The sequence below is a fragment of the Mustela nigripes genome, chromosome 5, assembly GCF_022355385.1.
Source record: "Mustela nigripes isolate SB6536 chromosome 5, MUSNIG.SB6536, whole genome shotgun sequence".
Lineage (NCBI taxonomy): Eukaryota > Metazoa > Chordata > Mammalia > Carnivora > Mustelidae > Mustela > Mustela nigripes.
This window is the reverse complement of record NC_081561.1, coordinates 48,436,182-48,453,354: the sequence shown is the minus strand read 5'-3', so window position 1 is coordinate 48,453,354 and position 17,173 is coordinate 48,436,182. Positions and strand designations below refer to the sequence as shown.

Sequence of the window (17,173 nt, the reverse complement as noted above, 5' to 3'; positions counted from 1 at the left end):
CCAAGCAACACATTCATGTACTTTTATCCCTTAGAATTAATACATGTTCTTAAAATATATCTAAGAAGTTTTTGACTCCAAGTCAACTGACCAGAAACCATTAAAAAAACAGAAAAACAAAAAAAACCCTCCATCTTTATCAGAGAAATATATGTAGACAGGGAACACCATGAAAATAAATTTCCTGTGTTCACTGTTTTTTGTGCTTTCCTCTAAAACATCCACAGTGTTGTATCATTTTCATTGTACTATTGCCAAGTAATCAAACGAAATTGTAAAAGATCTTAGAAATACACTGCATGTTTATCTTAATGTAAACAGATTTATTTAAAAATTGCAGATTTTCCTTTCTTTCCTGTTATTTGCATAGATATCTGATATATAAACTAATCCTTAATATTTTTGAAAAAGATGGTTAAAAAAGAAAAGATTTACCAGAAAGATATTTTTGTTCTCAATGAAATGACATGGTATTGACTGAGAAGGACGCCTGGAATAGTCAACAGTTTTAGGGACAAAGCGGAAGAGTCAACCTGCAAAAGCTGGACACTAGAGACTGAAAAAAATTGGCCTAAAAATAATGAATCCAATAGAGTGGAAAGTTTCTCTTCACACAATAATTAATATTTGTCTCTTCAGAGTGCCCAAATCACTTAAACAACTTAAAGGTCAAAATAAGGTGCTTGTTTTCATGTTTAGTTGTTTACATCAGCCTTAAGGCAATTTATTCACATTTTATTTTTTCTTTTAGGAAATTCTCATCTATTTTTCATTTATGAAAAAAAAAAATCTCATCTGGAATTTTTAAAAACAGATTATTTTGTTAAATGATTCAGAGTTTAATTGCTCTTGATGAGCAAAACTAACATTAGAAAAAAATGTCTTTCTGAATGACAAGGTAATTCTAGAAAATCCATCATTTGACTTGAAAATGACACAGATTTGTGTTTATATAAAGGACATATCTTTCTAGTGTAATTCAGCTTATTATGGGAACTGTCAACAGATTCTTTTCACATATTTAAATATCCAGGTGACTTCCTCAATACAAATCCCTTGCTTATGGCTAATTTGATCACTTGCCCTTAGTTTCCACAATATGCATATCTTTTAAGTTTCTAACATAAATAAATGAACAAAATCCTCCTGAGTCTTCTAAGAACATAAAAAAATACTATTTGTTAATGAATGTTACATTAAGAACCACTGACATTCTTAGTGCAGTTAATCATGATATTACACTTTAACCTTTTCTAAGTCTGCTTTGACCTATTTTATTATGGAAGAAATACAGAAGTTAAAACCTTTTACTAAGTAGTGTTTGATTGTAAGCTTTGGATATATTAGAAGGCACAGTCTAAGGTTAAAATAAAGTTGTGGTTCAATTTTCCTCAGAGGCTACTAGGAAAATCTCAGTACCAGAATCAATTTGTCAGTAATTTCACATGAGACATTTAGGTTTGTATTATTAAATAGAGAAAAAAATAATACAATTCATTATTGAGGATAAATCACTATTCAGCAGTTTTCAAGCATGATAAAAATAAATATCTTCTGAAGTTTATATCTAATATTGTTTCTCTAGAGTAAAATAAATAATTGTGTTTCATGGTATAGTTAGTAAACTGTTTTGTTGTTATAATCCAAACAATACAACCAAAACTTCATTGATTTAAAAATATAAGTATACTTTAATGATAAAAATGGCCCTAAAGGTCACTGACTAAAACTGTTTATTATTGTTTTTGGTTTTCTTATTCTGTGTAAATGTATAAAAAGTAATGGCATACAGATTCAAAAATCCTACTTAATTCCTTCCTAAAACAAATATATTTCTTTTGTGAGTGATCAAAATATTTGATTTCAATAAAATATATATTTTAGAAGAGATTCATGGCTGAGCCATTGTTTTTTAAAATACATGACACAGTCTGCCCTGTCAGATTTTAGGTGACCGGAACTAATTTTTTCAGTGATATTTTTTATGCATATGTAAATCATGCTAGATTGAAATTCTTCTGTTAGAATATTAAAACTCCTTTAAATTACTGAATAATACTTTAGAAATTGCAACAAAGTAAAATATCCCATGAGCCACATTGCATATCACTTATACTAGGAAAAAGCAATCAAACTAATTTAGAATTAAGCCATATTTCAATGGCTTGAAACTTCCAAATGAAACCTGTTAATTATATGTAGAAGAAAAGGCCTCCAGGACACCTGATTAGGGCAACCAATGATGACTTACAGAAACTTATAATAATGAGAGCTCTGTCTCTAGCAACACGAAACTTGATTTATTAAGCACCTTATCCTTCATGCTAGGATTGCGAAGAGCAAATGAACAGAGCATATGAAGCAACATGTTTTATAAAAGCATTCATGTATTTGGATTTGTTGCTATCTGACTTTTCAAAGACTATTTTCTTTGAGATGTTATACAAGGAAGTTTTTAATTAAGTATAATAAAACATGTCAATTTTAAGTCAAAGCAGATTGCAGTTTTCAAACAAAGTTTTGAAAGTTCTTACATTAAAATGTTTCTAATTCTTTCAAGTTGATTACATTTGTTCATAAAATTTTGTCTTCAAAACTGACTATATACCATGTTATTTTTTTGAATGTCTGAAAATAGCGAATTTTCATCTTTAGCCTCTACTAAAACATTTTTAAAAATACAGCCCTGTGAAATCACCCTAAATTGGTAACTCCTTAATACTTTTAAGAGATGAAATACTGGGCACTAATTTACCATTTGATATTGTCAATATTTTAAATCTGCCACAAAAATACCAGCTTTGAGTAAAACATAATTTTTTTAAAAAGTATTCTTTAATAATGCTGCTAATCAAAGAAGTTTTTGATTCATTTTTTATCCTAAAGGAAGAGGAAGATTTTGTATAAGTAGAGAACATCATAGCATGTTTTATATTTCTCTTGCTTCTGGAAACAATCAAATGGGTATGATACCGTTTCATCATTAAGAAGTTAAGAAATATTAATTTGAAGCTTCTTTTCCAAAGTGTTTTTCACACTTTCAGAATCTCTCCCTGAAAATCTTTGATAGTAATCTTTTTCAGAATTATTTGATCTTAGTTAATTGTATGTTGATATTTTCACAATAACTGACTCGGCCAAATGAGAGTTTTTAGGTGGCAAATAAATGTATACTTACATGTTTGTTAAATTGCTAACAAAAAAATGTTCCAAAAAGACACTTTAGTTTTCAATCTACAAACACTTCTTTCTTATTTGTATTATTATTTTTTTGCCCATAGCACAGCTATCCTCATAAATTTTCCTTTTTTGTAGACTACTGCTTATTTATTCACACATTAAAGCATGACTGAAATTTTAACAAGATTTCAAGGACCTAAATCTACTTGACTGTAAGTGTTTAATTTTAGCTTTTCATATTTAAAAAATTAAATATATGTACCTGTGTGTATGACTTTGTTGCCTAAAGCAAAATCTTACCTTGTATCAATGAGAGAGAGGAAACAGAAGCTGGAGAAGAGAGTTACAGAAAATGACTTTATATAAACATGACCACCTACCAGGCTGCTACTTTACTATTAGAAAAACTTCCACTTAGCAATAACATCGTTTAACAAATAAAAGAACAACATACCTAAATTGACAAAGCTCATGACCATGTCAGCATCGTTCAGAAAGTTGGTATCATGTAGGCTGGCTAGAGGTGGGCTCTGGGTGGTCAGAGGAGTCGTTCGAGATAACTGTATGCGGCGAGGGTACCCATTGGGAGAAGCTGTGTATCCTTTTCTTGCTCCTCTGGTCTCTCCTGCCAGGGATGCCCTCACTGAGTATTCCGACTCTTCGGGATTTTCTTCATTGGCCATAGCATTGTATAGGTCCAGCATAAAGAGAGGTGCAGAGGAAGCTTGTTTTCCAGGTGAAAATGGTCTGGGTCTATGAGGCAAACCCAAGATAGAGAGAATTTCCCTCTGTATTTCCCGTCTTTCGTGGTTCCGTAGTCTTCTATAAATAAAACTGGAGTGAACATGATTGTCTCCCAAACCTCCTTTTGCATAACCCACTAGAACCCAGCAGCTCCAGAGGAAACCCACAATACTCCTAAGTAGAAATACAGTCAGATGCATTTTTGTCCAAAAGCAAAAGTTGATATTTTTAGTCCTTCTTGTCCTCTTTAAAAAAAAATCTAAGTTCCTAGGAGGTGCGTTTTCCCAGTAGCTGAAAAAACAAATTTACCTATTCTTCATGACAGTGACATTTCAGAACATAATATGCTCACTGATTTTCCTGTCCTATTTTAAATATTTTGGAATATGTCAAGAGTAGTTATTTCTAAGAAAGCTGAAACTTGGATTTCCAATTATCCACAGTTGTTAAGAGTTTTTGCTGCATTGATGTAGCAGAAGACGGATAAAATTATTTGATCAGATGACCTATGCATTCCTATAGGAATTTATGGTAATCAGGCCTTTGGTATTTGAATCAAGGAAAGTTGATCTTCTGATAAACTGTAGTTCCCAAAGTTATCTTCACTTGCTCTTGAGTTCTTCTCAACCCTTGAGCTCTTTCCAAGACAAATCCTGATTTCTGAATCACAGATCTATGCTGATCTGCACCTTGGTGTTGGAATATATATTTGTCCGGCAGCTTGGTGATAACTTTAACATCTTTTGTGTCGTCTTAGTGTAAAATAAGACTCAAGGTTGTACTATTCAAGTAAATGTGTTTCCCTGAATTTACTTGAAAACCTTCCTGTAAGTCCATTCAATCCCTTTCTCGTTCTAACTGTTAATTCCACCTCCAGCAGGCACAAATATACCAGCCCTCTTCAAGGGAGATCTAAAGAGTAATGTAAGCACAACCCTGCTGGGAAAGAAGAGGCTTCTCATTGTAATTTGAAACTGGTAAAGCAAAAAGAACTTAACCCTTTTGCTACCAGAAAAGTCTTCATTTTCACAATTTTATAGCCACGCATCTAACACAGCACAGTGATACATGGGGCATAGAAGTCCTGGGGTGGGGGCAAAGCCAGTTTTAAGCAGCACACTGAAAATTTTGCCACCAGTTTTATAGAGTACTCTTTTATATCTTTCTTTTCATAGTACACATTTAATACACTCTTATATTAAGTCTCAGGTTGTGGCTAAATTAACATAAATCTCAGTTCTATATTTGAGGTTATTTCTAGCTTTTATGAGTTATTAAAATTTACTTCTTAAAACATAAAAGGAAGAGTTGTAAATTGAAGTTAATTTGTTGTTTCTTAATGACAGTCAGATCTTTTTAGAATAAAATACAGTAGAGAAGTAATCAGCAGTAAATATATTCTAGCTCCCAAAGCAGTAGTTATAGTAATTTAATAATGATGATGAGATAGCCCAGCTTTAATGATCTTTAAATACAAAAATTTTAAACAGAAAAATATATTTCCATTTCTCTTAGTAAGTCAGTTACGGTTGAAAGACAAATACCCCAAGATACAGTGTCATGATTCTTAACTCTTAAGACATTTCAGTTGAAATGTAAACAGACTTACAAATTAGATTTTTCCCATAAGTTATACTCAGTATTTTGGTTTGTTTTAACCCATGCAAATAAACACAAGTCAAATATTCTCTATGACTACATGCAGATTGAAATTTGCATTTTCAAAATTTGATGGGTATAATGGGGAAAGTGCACACCTTTCTAAAATACCATACTTAATCCAAGGAAATGAGCAAAGTACGTGTTTATCCTTTATGTTTAATGCCTTTAAAATTTAGAAGTCTACACTGTTTTCGTGCAGCTATAATTTTCCTTACAAGCTCTCACTTAACCTTAGGGCTCACAGTACTTTCATTGTCTGGGACATTATTCTGATACCAGCGTAGATTTATCGAGCAAATTCTAGAACTATTATGAAATTTTAATGTTTTTCTTTTACTCTACGGAGAGGCGCCTGGTTTCTTGTTTAATCTCTTTTTAAATATTTCCTCTGAGTGTCTAAAGTGAAGGCGTATTTTTCACAAGTCTTCAGTTTGTTGGTGAAGGCAAGATATCTGAAAGAGCTGGCAGAATCTTACTGTGTGCCTCATTTTTCTTATACAAATTCACTGCCCCAAAACTTGACAATGCTGTTTCATATTTGCCCTACTGAAGATTCCTTTATTAGCAGCCATGTCAGACACACAGTGGCAGACCCAAGAACCAACATACATGGAGCACCTTTATAAAACTGATATCACATGAAGAGTAATAGTGCAGGTTGTTAGCAAGTGAAGGGATACTATTTCAATAAGAAAGAGTTTAAACCACTATATTTCTTGAAGTTGTTTATTTCCTATCCAAACTAACCTAAGAATTTTTGGTCATTGCTGTGGATTCAAATCAAGTACGTTGAGACCAAAAAAATGAACAAAACAAAAACCAAAACCTTTTTCTCTGTTTAGAAAACCAATCCCAACTAAAGCCTACAGTTTTTCTCTACATTTTTAAATAAATGATCAAGGTTCTGAACATGCTTCATGTCTCTAGAGTACAGTATAAAGTTACAAGTAAAAATTGACCAAACTAGAGGAAGAAACGTTTATTATCTTCCACACATGCTTCTTTTTTTTTTTTCCCCTAAGATACAAATGAAAAATAAAAGTGAGTTCAGGTGTCACAAGTCACAAAAACTCATTTTCCCAAAGCATGATTTATAATATCAATCAGTGTCATTGTGATTTAACCACTTAACCAGGCATATATAGCCTACTTCTGTGTTGGAAATCAGATGCCAGTATTTCTGGTCAGAATCTTTAGTATCCACCCTCCCCCCACCTTCCCTTCCAACTCAGACTAGATTTGGCAAACATTCATTTTTCAAAAGGATCAACATGTGCAATGAGAGAAAGAAAATAAAGAAGAAAAAAACTTGCCAGGAATAAAGGGGAAATGCTAACCACCAAATGAAAAGCCAGATTCATTTTCAATTAAATGTATTTTACTACATAATTTGGATTCCCAGGTAGATGTGTATTTATATACATGAGAGCAATTTGAAAGACAAAGTATCTGTAACTGCAAAGTATAAACATTCCAAATTTCAGAGTATGTATTTAAAAGTTGTATAAGTCATTGAACATACTGAATAAATATATCCTGAGAAAGAAGTTGGGACTGGAGAAACACCCAAAGCATCTCAAGAATTGTTCCTAAAGATAATTACATTTCAAGAAGAGGAACCTGCGTAGAAACCTACCTCTCATAATGTAATATTTTCCTGGGCTATATACTAATGGGAGTGACCTTCCGGTGGGGTACAGAGACAACTGAATCCAGCTAAGAGGTACATCTCCACTGTCATTTTTTCTGTTCATTTTCTCTTTCCTCACCAAAATTTGATGCATTTAGTCCACGAATATGTAAACCACCGACATCCAAGAGACAAAATTTCAGAAGAAACTTGTTCAAAAGAAAGTTGAAACATTTGTAAATCTGTTTTTTCTGGAAGTGTCTTTATATTTCACCTCTGGTTTCGTTGCTGGTTTCTCCTTGAAACAAAAGTTCCTCAGTGAAAGACATGACTGCAGTTAAAGACAGATACCTAATATACATGATATCTGCATTCCTAAATTATCTTTCAAGTTTGGAAAATAGTCCAAAATAATGTTAATGCAATCATAAAATCCTTAAGCAGCAGCTACCTTGGATCATGTTGGAGGGCATGAGGAGAAAGGGTGGAAAGGAGATTGCTGAGAAGATTGGAAAGACTCCCAGTAATGGGAGACTTCGGGGAAAACATCTCCTTCTAGAATCTTCTTGGTGAATACACATGCACAGGCAAAACACAGCAGCTTCTGTGATATTAAACTGCCTTCAGCTCACTCTTTTTGAGCCAAGAAAACATAGCACATGTAAAAGAGAGAATATGGCATATATAGCAGTGGTCCTGCTATGTATGGTATAATGGTGCTATGCCACCACCCACCCCCACCCCCGCCCCGCCTTAGATTTGCCTGCAGTAACTGAAAGGGGTTGCAATCATGGGCAGCCTACACTTTTTTGTCTAAGGAATATCTTTTAAGGAAAACTTGGAAATTAATAATAAAATACAGTCACCAGAAGCATTCAACATTTAGTATTATTTTTAATAAATGATGAAATTAGTGAATATTTTGAAGTGAAAAGAGGATTTTTTCAATATGCTTTGTATTATTATACATTCCTAAGGTTGTTTTGCATCATTTCATGAGAGTAGGCTTCCTAATAGTTACTTAAGGGAGAACAAACCAACATTTTATGAGACTGACGCGCTACCTACTGCGCTAACGAGGCACCTCAAACCAACATTTTAACTATTCTGAATCAAACACTACTAATGAAAGGCCTAAGAACTGTATCTGACAAATGGACTCCCAATTGACTGACTTCAGAACAATTGGTCAATATATTAGATTAGATGTTTTATCCCTCAACCAAATGACAGAATATTTTAAGTAGTTAGGTGACAATTAAGCAGTTAGTTACGTAGTTAGCCACGAAAGAATGTCTTCATTGGCAGAGCAATTTAGAATTTAAAAACTCCATCACAATACCCCACCATTTGGAATTATTTATTCATTTGATGAATAGTTACTAAATGCTTACTATGTGACTACTGTATGCTCTATCTTTAGCTATATCAAAAACTTCAAACAAAGCTCTTGTCCCCTCAGAGTTTATAATCATACATTGTCATTTCAATTGATTTAATAGCATAAAATTATTTATATGTGGCTATTAATCAAGCTATTTCCAACTTTTTTGAGAGATTAACTAGAATGAATGTTGTGTAAAAGTAGGGGGTTGATTTACTTGGTTCACCAAAGTCAAACAGTACATACTAACAACTCAATTAATACAGGTCACCCAACATATTTTTCAACAAAGATTAACAATATTCCAGAGATTTTTTTTTAAACAGTGCTCTCTGGAAACATAGGAATAAGGATTCATTAGGCACATAAGTTGAGCAATCACTGTATCTCTTAGTAGGTAGGCTCACCTGATACACTAAAAGTTACTACTTTCATGAAGAAATTGGTTTATTAGGAGCCTCCTCCCAGTTATAAATTGAAGTACAAACTTCTGTCAATACTAGACAATCAAAATGACTTAGAAGGAAAAGCATCATTACATTAACAATTGCAAAATGCCTCAGTCTATCATTACAAGAAGAGCTGGTTAGGTTTTGTCTATTGAATTAATGTCCTCCTTGACCCAAAAGAGCAACTTCTGTCAATTAATACCTCATTCTTTTGAATTGCAATGGCTTATTTGTTTTGTTTTAGGGTTTTTTTTTTTTTTTTGGTTCTGTTTTTATGGCCTATATTGTAATGCTGGAGACCCTGAAAGTGACCATTAACCATTAACACCACCCTTGCTAAGCCTTAAACAGGTATATACAGAGTTGAGAAACCCAGGAAACTCTGGGATGAGGTGAGATCTGAAAAAGCCTGGACATGGGGAAAGGTACTAGATAAGACAAGTTGGAGAATACCAAAATAAAAGCTTCTAAATTCATGTTTTTTTTAAAAAAGATTTTATTTATTTATTTGTCAGAGAGATGGAGAGCCCAAGCAGAGGCAGGAAGAGGGAGAAGCAGGCTCCCCCCTGAGCAAGGAGACTCGATCCCGGGACACTGGGACCCTGACCTGAGCCGAAGACAGACTCTTAACCGACCAAACCACCCAAGCACCCCTAAATTAATACTTTCTATAGCTTACACTTTTGCAGATGAAAACTTTACCAGCATACTGACAGATGCAAAATCTGTGGGAGTGTTAAAGTTCTGTCAATTTACCCCAATAATTCTCATGAAGAGCAAATTAACCCTCAGTGGAAAATAAAATACATAAATGGTGCTAGTCATGATATGTCCAATAAAACAATCTGAAGGAAATTTGAAGATTATCTAATGCAAACTTGCCTCGATAGCTTATTTACTATTATCTGCAATGCTTTTAAATAAATGACTCTACTTATCCATAACATATTTTTCCCCCCACAAAACAGACAATATTTCACAGAATCCACATCCAAAGGTTCAGGATAAATTTAGAGCCTAATAAATTAACTCCAACTGTATCACAAAAATTGTCCATTAGCAACAGAAAAAAATGTGTGCATCTGTCACCCAAAACCCATTAATATTCTGTAACATGAGAGGATATGAACTCTTTTTCCTAAGACATAACATGCTGGAGAAATATAACTGATAATGAGGAGGACAGACAACCATTATCAATATTCAAGTTATAAACATATAAAATTCCTTTAACGCAAAGTTTCTCAAATCAAGTTGCACATTACAATCACAAAAGGGAACGGGTAGAATTTTTAAGAAATACTAATGACTGGGCCACAACAAAGACTAATTAAATCATAACTCGAGGACAGTCGCAGATGCCAGTATTTTTTAGTACTGATTAATACATAGCCAGAGTTAAGAACCACTAACAGATAGTCTTAGAAACATCTAAACCATTACACACATATAAGAGTATGTTTCAGTGTAATAATAGTGTTTCCAAATTAGAACAAGACCTTTGATTTTTCCTTGATTGCTGCTAAGCAATAAATTCCTTAAACAAATACACAATGCTTATATCCACAAAAACATTTGCATCCATTAGACACTAAGTACAGCTTATTCAGCACCCACTACAATAATAAAATGCCATCCCTCCTCTTGCCAATTTAGAGGTCAGTTGTTCTAGAACAACCTCCTTAGATATTTGTATTTGGACACTGAGCTTAAAATTTCATTTCTAATACAGAAAATGCTATTATATTACAGAAGGAATAAGAATATATTCTTCAAAGCGACATCTGTGATCACAGGGTCCTCTTGGCTCTTCTATGCTGCAGTTTTTTCTTTCTTTCTTTCTTTTTAAAGATTTTGTTTATTTATTTGACAGTCAGAGATCACAAGTAGGCAGAGAGAGAGAGAGGAAGGGAAGTAGGCTCCCTGCGCAGCAGAGGGCCCAATGTGGGGCTCAATTCCAGGACCCTGGGTTCATGACCTGAGCAAAAGGCAGAGGCTTTAACCCACTGAACCACCCAGGCGCCCCTGCATGCAGCTCTATCTTGGGTTGTAACATAGTGTGAACCACAACAACATAACTCTTTAAATTCAACTAAAACACTCACCTGAGCTCATTGGTGTCTTCCCTGCCTACACTGGAAATGTTCAGTTAGGAAACTTTCCTACCTTCTTGGTTTTTAGAAACGGCTGTGTGTTTGTGCGCATACGTGTGCGTGCTTGGACGCACCTCGTGTGTGCATGTGTACCTCTGAAGTTCCCTCTTGTACTGAATCTCCTTTCCATCTTTGTTCCCCACTTACTTTCTATATTTAAGCGCTATTGATTTTCACTTCTGCAACCTGGTATTCTCTTGATATCTTTGTTCCTCCATTTTACAATAAACTCTTTATCTGTGTCTCCATTTTCAAAAGACTATCCTCCTAGGTCTCTTATCTAGAACTCTCTTCAAGTGTGTAACTGTTTTCTTTATCTCTCACCTTTCACCAGCTCTCTCTTCCTTCAGGGTAATCCTACTTCCCCCTCCTAATCTCCAGTTCTTTCTTCCTCCTTCTGGAACAGTTGCATTTTCTATCACTGCATGTTTATTAGCAAGGCATTGATAGCATCAAATTGCAGTACAATAATACTATTCCCATCGATAAATGCATTTAATGTTTAAACTGCTTCTGTAGAAATGGATGCAAATATGTAGCTTATCAACACAACACTAGATTGGTGTTTTCAGATGCATATATAAATCCTTTTGAAGCATTTGCTTTTTAACATTCATGGCCAAAAAATTAACAATGTTAATGAATATTTAATGAAATATTAAATGAATGAATTTTAATGAAATATTAAAATTCAGCCTTACATTGAAAGTACAAAAAATAAATAAATAACCTAATCTGTAACTGAAATTATATCCAGGTGCTAGTTCACACCTAGCATAATGGATTATTACCTTGATTCCAAAGTATGAACATTTTACTCTCAACATTTTTATATTCTTAGCATGAAACACAGTTCTCTAAATAGGAGGCTCTAATCCAACATGCAGTAACATTCAATACTGTCTTCTAAAATGTCTTTTAAGACTTCTAGAATATTCTCTAGAATTAATGCTTATCAATTATATGTTATCCTCTGACCAGTTTTAAGTAAATAAAATTAAGTGAAGTCACCTATAATTTCTAATGTAATTCAGGAATTCCTCATATGTGGATATGCTTCTCATTTCCATATATTTTCAAACATGCTTCTTAAATCATTGAAAAAGACTTATTGGACAAAGACCAATCTGATAATGTCCCTTAAACGGAATGATACAGATGTCAACATTTACAACTGGTCAAGTTTTCATGCCCTCTCTAGGTGGCAAAACTCAACTTCCATGGAACTCTGGAACAGTTTGGCAAGTCTGAGCTTTTTCTGTTCTAAATCTATAGATGTCAATGGGTGCTTGATTCTACAACTATAAGCCCTAAAATACATGGGTGTGATTCCTCTACCAAACATAATTATTGAATCATCTAAATATACTGAATCAGAATCACCTATAAGGACAAATTCAGTAAAATCATGGCATATCAGCTTATAACTCATTGCCCTATAACATGTATACTATTTTCCTTGCAAGTAACCTTGTCATTGGATGCTTGAATCTTCTAGTAGGTACTGACTACACCTTATCACTTAACACGTACTCGAAGAATGTCAACCGGGAAACTAGATTTATATCTTGATTTTGCCACTTATTGTCTGAATAACCTTGGAAAAGTCACTTGTAATCATGTGACTAACAGGATGGAGTTACTTTTCTTAATCTAAGTTTCTTCACCTGTGAATGGGAAAAATAGCTCACCATGGGGTTGTTGAACCCATTACAATGACAGACTGACGGGCACCTGGATGGCTCAGTTGGTTAAGCCTCTGCCTTCAGCTCAGGTCATGATCTCAGGGTCCTGGGATCAAGCGCCACATCAGGCTCTCTGCTAAGCAGAGAGCCTGCTTCCCCCTATCTCTCTGCCTGCCTCTCTGCCTACTTATGATCTCTCTTTCTGTCAAATAAATAACTAAAATCTTAAAAAAAAAAAAATGACAGACTGTATGAGAAACTGTTTCATAAAAATCAGTGTGTTTTGTTGCTTATTATCATAAGCACATGGCGCAGTAGAATTTGGATTCCTGTAAGCTTCTCCAGCGGTTGGTCCTCACTGATACACTGAGATTCAGTGTTTATATTCCTGTTTAGTCTCGTGATGGGGAGAAAAACACTTAAAAATTATCACGAAAATATTATTCCCTAGTGCTGTGTCTACAGATGTTATGTCTACAGATAGACAAGTTAGACAAAGCCAGGAATTTCATGCTGTCATCTTTATGCACAATCTATTAACATCTTGAGGATCATAAAGCATGTATCTCTGTAGTGATATTGCCTCCTTATGTATCTATCAGTCCATCTCAAATCTGTTCTTGTAGTAGTAGACCACTGCAGTGGCAGAAGAATAAGTTTCATTAACTAACTATTCCTCCACTGTACAAGAAAGAACATTTTATTATATTTTTTTAAGGAAGAATATTTTAACGCACATCTACCCTGAGGTCTTTCATTAGTGTAAATCAGGTAGTCCACATCTGAACTTGCTGAGTGAAAAGAGAGGAAGAATTAGATTGCTAAGCTTTGACTTGAGTAAGCAACATATGAAAAGGAAAAAGGATGGTCCAAAGCATATAGTCATGCCTATAAAAATGTATTCCACTATGGGGACATTGACTTTTCACAATGTACAGCATTAGATTTTGATCAGAGTGGTTTCAAGCAGTAATTCTGGTTCTGCCTAGTTTGTTACATGTAAGAAAGGACACTCAACACCTCCACTTGAGCTTCTTCATCTTAAAAAAGTGGGAGTGGGCGCGTGGGTCGCTCAGTGAGTTGAGCGTCTGCCTTAGGCTCAGGTCATGATCCCGGAGTCCTCGGATCGAGCCCCAGGCTGGACTCCCTGCACAGTGGTAAGCCTGCTTCTCCCTCTCCCTCTGCCGAGTCCCCTGCTTATGCTCTCTCACTCTCTCATAAATAAGTAAAATCTAAAAAAAAAAAAGTGGGATATTGGGGTGCCGGGGTCTCATTTAGGCATCCAACTTTTGATTCCGGCTCATGTCATGAAAGCAAGCCCCCCATCAGGCTCAGTGCTAGACATGGAGATTGCTTAAGATTCTCTCTTTCTCCCTCCCCCAGCAGTGCCCCTCTTAAAAAACAAAACAAAACAAAACAAAACTGGGATAATATTAACATGTATTCTAGAATACTGTTATGATTCTTTAATGACACAGTATATGAATATTCTTCCATAAATGCAAAGCAATTGTTATGATAGCATTTGGCAAGTTTAATATTCAGAACACTGTCACTGAGAGGAATACTAAACAATTTTTATAAGACTGTCCAAAGAACTTGCTTGCTGGTACACATTTAGAATAAATAAAGATATTTTAATTGCAGTGGTGGTAGTACACAATATTTTCCAAGCAAACTTTACCACAGAGTCACTTATTTAAGGAAATGATTGGTATTTGGTAAAACATATCCTAGGACTGATCTTCAACTAGCACATTTTGGGAAATAATTAATTGGTATGTTATAATTGGAGGGGCAAGATTAAACAGTGACTAAGAGCCTGTGCTCAGGAACCAGACTGAACGTAAATGCTGGCTTCCCTATATCGTAGCTATGTAACTGCACTCAACCTCAGTTTTCCAATCTTTAAAATGGGGACAATAACAGTTCCTACCACAGGTTTTATGAGGTTAAATGAGTTAATAAATGTGAAAAGACTTAGCATAGGACCTGGCACAACACCAGGTACCATTCGATTTCACTATTTAGTGACCAATTCCTAGAGGACAGGACTTTTTTTTTTTTAATGTATTATATCCCCCTGCCTAGTACAGTGTTTGGCAGATAGATGTCCAAGAGAGTTAATGCGCATTCATTTATTTAAAACATATTTACTAAGCATTTACTTGTAGCTAAACAACACCCACTTTTAAAAGAAACATTAGTAAATATTCACATATCTTATGACTTTACCAATATAGTATTAAAGTCTAAGAAATGTAGTCACGGTTGTGGGTCCACACAGACTGCTATTAACATTGATAACACAACTCAACAAAACTCATCCTGCAATTTAAAACACAAAAGGTCAAAATGCTGATCTCCTGGAGGACATTTTCTCACGCCCATGGGACCCATTAACACTAGCCAAACTCACCAGATAAACTATAATACATATGAATTTAGAAGTATGTGCTTTTAACAGTAGTTTTCTGGAAATGACGAGATACGGTTTTACTTTTTCACGTTATTACAGATGTCTTGAGAATACTATGCGGAAGTAAACAACTGTAATATGAGCCCAAGATAAAACAATCAGTTTATGACTCTTTCTCTTCCTCTCACTGACCAACGGGAGACAGCTTCACCGTCATTTGCATTCGTTCCATTGGATGGCGAGGGAATAGAAAAGATGAAATTAAAACTAGTCAAACCTGTTCTATACACGACATTTTTCCTAGGTTAGGTGGTAAAGGAGATTTAAAGGAATGAATAAACCCCTTTAAGAAGTCCTTGCCACTAACACAGATAACCGAAAAATGAGTTTTTATTCATTTTGATAAAATCAGTCATAAAAACAAATTTTGGTTCAGCCGCTAAAAATAGCTATCAAACACATAAAGACTTTCTGTAAAAGTCGTTTTAAAATTTAAAGTGCCGTGAACGGTCCACTAATTTGTATTTAGTGTTATTTGCCAAATAGAGCCAATTCTAACTTTTATATACAGTAGGCAGATGGAGATAAAATCCCCAAGTCCAAAAATGTAACCAGAATAAATGGAAGAGTTTATTTTTCCCACATTTATGAGAATAAAAATGAAACTTTTTCAGTGTTCAGACCAAACTCAAAACAAAATCCCTCAACTTCTGTTTTAGAATTTTTATGCCAATTTTGAGCTAATGAAGTAACAATCCACAGCACTGTTGCAAAGCTGAAAAAAAAAAAAAAAGAAAGAAAAAAGAAAAAAGGAAAAAAAAAAGGGGGTTTTATACAAACACTGACAGGCCCTGACCATCAGTGGCACTAGAAGGCGCCACCATAATTGCAGTCTCCTCAAGACATAACTTCTTTCAGGCTAAGCAGGCGAGCCAATATTTTGTATTTTAATTAAGAAACCTGGACTTTGTTTATAATAATTGACTGTTAGGTCAGTTCTTGCCAGGATATACTTGTAAAAAAGAATTTTTGCCTCAAGTAAGCTTTCATTTAAGATTTTGGACCAGATTTAAAATTGGGGATTGAAATCTTTTTCAGCCATTTATTTTAGCTTTCATTGTCACACTAACATGATAAAATTATGTATTTGTGTAGATCTCTAACCTACTAATCAATGGCCATAAATATTTATTTATTCTGTGAAGAAAACTTTTATTCTTACTGATAAAAATGTATTATCTGCTATGAACACAAAACCCACATTGTTTCTCTCATTAATTACTTAGAGCTGAACATAATTCAATGCTTGCATAGTGTTATGAAACATATCAATCAGGAGTCAAGACAGAGTAGAACACTAAAGAGATAATCTAACAACAGATGAAATATTTTAAGATGTGAAACACCCATATACTGATTTTGGAAATGTCTTTTTTGGGGCTGTTCAAATTAAAGTTTTGATACAATTAATTCTTTCAAACTCCTATTGCAAAAAATATTTGTCTTCTTAATCATAATTATTTTTTTGGCACATGAGGTAATAGCAGTATTACTCAATATTGTTTTAAAAGCAAATTAGAGGCACAGTACTTGTCTAAATTCATACCTCTAGCAAATGAGGTTCCGAAGGAAACCAAATGGAACACTGCCACCTTTTGGTTACATAAATTGTAAAGTTGCAGACATTTACTGTAGGGTTTTTCAATGAAAATATCTGGACATACTTGCTTTTAGAAATAGTAACCCTATCTTTGTTGATATGAAAGTATCCATCTTTCAATTTTGTTTCTCAGTTGTCATTATTTAAGTATTTCAGTTTTCATTTTGCAAGGTTTTCCCCAAACTTTTGAACTTTAGTACCTGGAAA

At 34.3% G+C, this 17,173-nt stretch overlaps 1 protein-coding gene across 1 annotated transcript in view; it reads right to left on the bottom strand.

Annotated features, from left to right (window-relative positions):
• Positions 1–4,826, bottom strand: part of BMP5 (bone morphogenetic protein 5) — a 115,051-nt gene extending 110,225 nt beyond the window's left edge. Inside the window, exon 1 of the mRNA XM_059400224.1 lies at positions 3,635–4,826. Within this exon, the coding sequence (XP_059256207.1) occupies positions 3,635–4,124 (490 nt within the window). The 5' untranslated portion in view covers positions 4,125–4,826. The remainder of the gene's footprint in view (positions 1–3,634) is intronic.
• Positions 4,827–17,173: the final 12,347 nt, after the last annotated feature.